Source organism: Lupinus angustifolius, chromosome LG17 (assembly GCF_001865875.1).
Source record: "Lupinus angustifolius cultivar Tanjil chromosome LG17, LupAngTanjil_v1.0, whole genome shotgun sequence".
Taxonomy (NCBI): domain Eukaryota; kingdom Viridiplantae; phylum Streptophyta; class Magnoliopsida; order Fabales; family Fabaceae; genus Lupinus; species Lupinus angustifolius.
In genome coordinates this window covers 14,782,187-14,788,924 of record NC_032025.1, presented here as the reverse complement: position 1 = coordinate 14,788,924, position 6,738 = coordinate 14,782,187, and the positions used below count along the sequence as shown (strand labels likewise).

General features: G+C 34.3%; 1 protein-coding gene across 2 annotated transcripts; it reads right to left on the bottom strand.

The window, feature by feature from the left end:
- Window positions 4,048-6,447, bottom strand: LOC109331922 (reticulon-like protein B2). 2 transcript variants are annotated; one of them, XM_019566721.1, is made up of 6 exons: window positions 6,279-6,446; window positions 6,172-6,245; window positions 5,130-5,310; window positions 4,898-5,039; window positions 4,547-4,616; window positions 4,048-4,434 (listed from the first exon to the last, which is right to left on the bottom strand). In XM_019566721.1, exons 1-6 carry the CDS (start codon window positions 6,332-6,334, stop codon window positions 4,265-4,267), a joined length of 693 nt encoding a protein of 230 aa, XP_019422266.1. In that variant the 5' UTR covers window positions 6,335-6,446; the 3' UTR covers window positions 4,048-4,264. The 2 variants fall into 2 exon arrangements, with proteins under 2 accessions (XP_019422266.1, XP_019422265.1); XM_019566720.1 differs by having other exon boundaries at window positions 6,172-6,447.

The window sequence follows — 6,738 nt, the reverse complement described above, 5'->3', positions numbered from 1 at the left end:
TCCTTAGGGACCATATGCTTAAAAAGGATGTACAATTAGAGTTTATTGATACCCATGATCAACTTGTTGATATTAGTACAAAAGGTTGCCTAGAGAACCCTTTTATAAAATTAGAAGAGAACTAAACATATTAGATGAAAATGATTTAAATTAAAATCATTAATTTAGTTATTTTTTATTGATTTATAATATGAAAATTATGTGATTATATGCATAAATGTTTGTTTGAGTATGAAAAAGTTTTGTTTTGGTTTGTTTAGAGAGTAGAGTGACCAATTACCCACAATGGGTAAGCAATTACTAGGCAGTAGTGATACTTAGAAGTATAACAAAAGGGAAGATTAACTGATTACCTTATCTGGGTAACTGCTTACTTGGTATTAGGGCTCGTCCAAATTTCCCTAGAAAGGTTGAAAAACCGATTACTCTAAATAAGTAATTGATTACTTGGATATCTAATAAAGTTGAGTAACCGATTATTCTTAGAAAGTAATCAGTTACTTAGGGGTTGTTGAAGAACAATTTTGAGGAGTATGAGGAGTAACATATTACACTAAACGAATAATCGATTAGTTGCACGTGTTTATATAAGAAAAAACCCAATTTTTTCCCATTTCAATCGAATTTTCTCCAACATCTCTCATTACCCTCAAGCTCAAAAGAGGATATAAGTTTTGAGTTGGAGATGGAAGGAACCATGATAGGGCGACCAACCTTTTGTGGAGCTATTTGATTTCTTTGATCATTCTAGGGCTTTTTATATCTAGGACAACCCGACATTTGGGTGAGTTTGCTTCAATTCTTCGACTTGTTAGAAAATAGTCTAAGAATATGTTCGCCTTAGCCCTGAAGGTGCACTTATCAGGATTCATTCTCATATTGAAATTCCTGAGCTGCTAGAAGATTTCCTGAACCATTGACACATGGTCTTCATGTGGGAGGCTCTTTGAAATCATGTCGTTGATAAGTGCCGAAAATACCTTATTTTCCTATACTTTTTATGACACTTATCTTGATTAATCATGTTTAAAACCCAACTTATAACACACTTTTTAGATAAAATTTTGTACATTTAAATAAATAATTTCTGATCACCTCTTGTCCAAGTTGTCTCTGAATTTTGTAGGAAAATGAGTCAAAAATAATTAATTCAAATATAGCCAAGAATTGAAGCCAAATCTCAAGTCAAAAGCATAAAAAGAATTGAACAAAACAAATAAGCTAAGCATGGCATGCTATGTGCTTAGCTTGTTCCAAAAAAAGATCACTTCAGCTTGAAGAAAGGTTGCTTACCTTGCCATGAAGAAACCAATATATGCTTGCCAAATAACTTGCATAATTGAAAAGCTTACCTTGCCTTGAAGAAAGCCATACTAGGCATGCCAAGTAAGCAACCAAACTAAATTCAAGAACCATGGAAAAAAGTTGCTTCAGCTTGAAGAAAGGTAGGTTACCATCCCTTGAAGAATGGTGGGCAAACAACCCCAAGAAGAAGGTAAAATGTGCACAAACAAAGGGGTTAACACCTCACACGTTTGGCTATAAAAGGAGACCTTGTCGTCATACATTTTCATCATTTTTTATACTTTTTCAACATTGCAAAATTTTCTTTTTTCCCATTTTGGTTTCTTCACCTTCTTAGGCTATTTTTAGAGTTTTATTTCATAGAAATTCAGAGGGAATGGAGTGGAAAATGATATACAAAAATATGATTTTATAACATCATTTTAGAACTAAAATCATCCAATCTTTGGATGGACGACTAATGCTCCAAAAGATGGCTATGACATAACCTTTCTTTCTCTTTGTTTAATTATGAATTTGTTATTCAAGTGTTTCTATTCTATTATTTCATCCCATCTATTCTTAAGGCTTATTTTAGATTGATCACCTAAAATATGTTTTCAAAGATCTAAAAGTCTTTTGTTGGGTGAAATAACAAATATTCTCATGCTACAATGGTAGAGTTGAATATTTCTTATTTCCAAGCATCCCTTATAAGCAACTTGTTTTCAAGATTATCAACATTTGGGAATCTGGAAAAGTTGTGACAACCTTATTTCTTTCAAAGGATACTTTATGGGTGATGATGTATTAAGCAATGTTTGAAAATCATCCCACCTGATCCTAGAGGAAGGGTGAGTTAAGAAATGATGTATGGTGGATGGAATCACACCAAAATAACTTGTGTTCACTAAAATCAAGTTAATACTTAAGAGTTAAGAAACTTTAGATTCATATATCCAAACCATATTCTTTTCTTGAATTTGAACATACTTACTTACTTTATTTTCCATGTTCATCATTATAAAATAACAACAATAACTTATTTGTTACTTTTGATAAAAGATACAAAGTATGATTGTATTTCTATTAGGAAATTTATGTGGTTCGACATAACCCTATCCTATACTACAATTGAATCTTAAAAGAGATTTAAGAGTAAATATAGTAAAAAGTTACTTATAATTTTGTTTGATGGAATAGAAATCCAATTACATAAGTACAATCCAATCCATGTGTTGCAACTATGTAAGGAGTAGTTTAAATTAAAGAATGATGGGTACATATCTAATATACTAACCTACTAACAATTTATTCTTTTGTTATTCTTTTATTTATCTAACAACAATCTAACTCCACTCTTAATTGATACCAACCTTTCACAAGAAATGGTATGGTTAACCTCAACCCGAAAAGGGAGTTAAAAATAAATCAACCTACTCGTATGATCACATTAAACTCTTTCAACAAATTGGCACCTTAAAATGAGACTTTTTGTTGAGAGATACCAAACTCTTGAATCAACCAAAAAATTTATCTTTCAACAGTCGTCCATATAAGCTTTTGTGTGTCATCTAATGCTCATCCTTTGGTAGGTTGCTCATATGTTCTTGATCCTCTCACCTTTAAATCCAACCAACTGACCATCATAAGACAATAGGTCCTAGTCGCACAACTCCATATTATCAAATAAAATATTGAAATATGATATCTATTGAGCTCCCCTCGTTAATAAAGAGTCTCTTTATCTTCTTATTGTTTAGATTGCCCAATATCACCAAGGGGTCATCATGTCCCCTGAAGAGACCTTCATAATCATCATTGTCAAATGTGACTTTTGGGGTTAGCCTACTAGACGCTGATGGGCGGACTTCATATCGGGTGGCCACCAACATGATTTATCGTAAGTAACGCTTATGGGTGGACTTGGAGGTGATGTCGACCCCAAACCCCGGAGATGGTATTGTTGTTGGTCGGGCTACATGTACTTTGGTGATATCTACATATCCATCGACCCTTCTTCAAGGTGGTGGATGTCTTTGATGCTGATGGGATGGATATTATCGGCTAAGGGGTGTGCATTAGCGGGGCAATGAAGGTTTCCTCTATTGTGAATGATGTTGTCTAGCGATAAAATTTCTCATGTTGTCATATTGAATAAGGAATTTGATTGTGTCATGGAGTTGAGAGAAATCATCTATTTGTGACCGAAATTGCTGTGAAACTAAGTACTTGGTCCGATCTCTTTAACCTTGCCTCTGGATGAGGTTGGACTTTTGTGTGATGGCTTATTGGTGGACAATACTTTTTTGAGGTTGTTTGATCAGGTGGTGTTGAGACCAGTGTTTACTACATATTTGTAATTTTAGGAGGCCTATGTCATCCATCTTATTGTGGTCTCCTATGTTCTCGTGCATTTTGGCTCCACACGTTCTACTCTTGCCTGTGCATTGGGGGTTTCGTTCAGCTTTATGAATTTTTGTGCCAAGCCACAAAGATCCTCCATTCCTATTAATTGGTCTTTTAAAAACTTTATATTGATCAATTCGGGTTAAAGCCCGATGACGAGGAGGTGCACGACTGGAAGCCCAGCTTGGACATTGTATCAGTTGAACGTCAGACTTTCTCTTAAACATTTATGCACTATAGAAACACATACCCAACAACTGAATAACAAACTATAGAGTAATTACCACTATACCCATCAGCAAAATGAATGGTAGGACAATTTCCCCAAACGCTCGGAGCATACTTCAGGACGTAAAAATACAACACCAAAAACAAGCCATTCATAGCATATAGGACCTTTTCAGAGTTACATGTAGGCAGCAAAATAAAATAAGTTACATCCTCCACAATGTAGACTAGGAGGCAAGAAAAAAAAAATACAACACGATAGGGTTTTAACTGATGATGGATCCAAAATAAACAGGACATAGATAAAACCCAAACTGCAACATATATGTCAGCACTTCAATTTTCAATCTTTCTTTTTATCTTTCAAAGGCCCTCTGGGGATCTTGCTCAAAACCTTGGCATCAAACACAGCATACTGCTTCTTAATCTCAGCAGTTGCCTTCTCAGCAAAAGAGTCCACCTGATCTTCATATTTCTCATAAAGCACAGGTAAAGTGTGAAGCAAAATAAAAGCTGTTTCACAAAATTAAGGAAACATATCAATCAATCACATTGTATAAAATTCACAATAGTATTTAGGCTTCCACGGCATTGAATGTCAAAGGATGAAGAGGTACTTCATTACCTATGTAGAACAGGGTCAAGAAGTTGGCATAGCTCCCCAGAATAGAGAAAACCCATAATCCAGCAATCACCTAATCAATCACAAAACAAGGAACCATATTCATTGCAAGTGAAGAACATTAGAAATTAACAAAACAACCTTTAATGTTGTAAGACACACATTCTGTTGTCCTTCCCCTACTCAGTACTCACAATTAGTAAACAGTATACATTTTATACAACAAAGACACCAACAGAGTAAACAAAACTAAGACATGGCAGTAAACCCCACATCCTACTTAATTCACACCAATTTCTGAGTGTATGGATCAAATGCAACAAAACAGAGCATGATAAAAGGAAATCAACATACTGAGAGAAACTTCTTGAGATCTCTTCCTGATGCGATATCCCTCAATACAGCAAAAGCCCTATTGATCTCAAGTCTAAGAGCAGAGGCAAACTGCAAAACAGGTTCCTCAGGAATGTGTACTTGTGGGATCTTAGGTGTACTCCTAGTCCAAATCAAAACAGCTAATTTAATCAACTAATAGAAAGGGCAGAATATCAGAAAGCTGAATCAAATCACGGTATTAGCACATTACTTGTTGATAAATGCAGAAGCGTTTGACCACAAGAACAATACTGCCAGAGCAAATATCAAGAGGTGACAAACCAAAGTGAGGAAGTGGTATTCAAGCAATTCAAACAGAACCCATATAGCTGTCCCAACTCCAAGTACAGTTGCGGATATCTTCTTATTTCTCCAAAGAAGCACATCAGCCGCTGTGGCATATCAAGCAAATCAAAATATAGAAGAAACACATAAGGCAAAACAACAAAAATATATCAGATAACTAAAAACCTGTGAAGCACCCACTTCAAAATGGTTTTCCTACCAAAAATTATCATACTGGACACTTAAGTGCTTTTTAAAATATTTTTCATCTTTATATCTTCCAACCATTTTATAATCTCAAAACTCGCATGTATTAACATATCTGTTTAAATTTATTGAGTATTGTATTTTATGCATTTCCTGTGGCAGACTATGTGCTTCCTTACTCTAAATTCATGTAATCACTTGAAATTAAAACTTGGACTAATGGTATTTTAAGGGAAATTAAGATTAATGATTAATGATAGTAAGATTAATCATAGTCAATCTCAGTCATCAATGTTTATCTAAACAATTAAATTGCAGTAAAAATGCAAACTCTATCCGCAAGATCAATGATACTGACATTAATCATTGTCAAACTAGGTCATCAATGATTGTATTCCTAATTTAAAAGCAGTTAAAATACAACCTTTATCCAAACCAGATTATACTTATGGTTGCAGCTAGTAAAATCGACCTTCAAACTGTAGATCTAGATCGAAATGATATGTCCATTTAATTCTATTTTAAATAAAACAACAAAAAAGGAAAACAAAAACTCCAATCAGAACAACATAAAGCAGCATCGAGCAAGATCTGAACATAAAACTTATATAAACCGTAGACCCACACTATAAACACAACTCGAATCAGACAAACAAATTTGATTATTCCAAATTTAAATAATAGAAGAATTCCATAAATTATTCAAAATTAAACTTAGAAAAAAAACAATTAAAAAGTTAAAAAAATATGAAGGTGCATACGTTTTCCACCACCGAGCACGTGGTGAACAGGCTTTTCCCTTCCGAAAATCCTGAAAACCTTGGATTTGATGGAAGAAGATGAATCGAGCTCATGGATCTTCCCTGAAATCTTCTCCAACAACGACTCACCCTTCACTTCCTCGTGTTCGTGATGATCCGCCATGGCTCTATTTCGTACTCCAAATCTCAAGTTCCTGAAACCAAAATTCGGGAAACTCTAAATCTCCGTTTCGAATCGTCTGGAAGGAATATCAAACTCCTCTTATGAAGCGTGCATAGCAAAAGGTTTAACTTATTTTCTATTTTTTATTTTTCAAAACCGTACCCGTTAAAATTAAATTTAAAATTACACACAAGTAAATAAATTTAAAATGACTTTGAATTTGGACATGTGGCAGGGAAAGGTGCATCGGTGTTACAAAGTCACACATGTAGTTCAACTGCTCAAAGATTAAAAAATTCATGAGCCGTTGCAGCACGGAGATTTCATTAGGCAGACATGGGGACCACGATATTAATATGTCAGATCTTATGGTCGAATATTTACTATTAATTATTTATGTATCT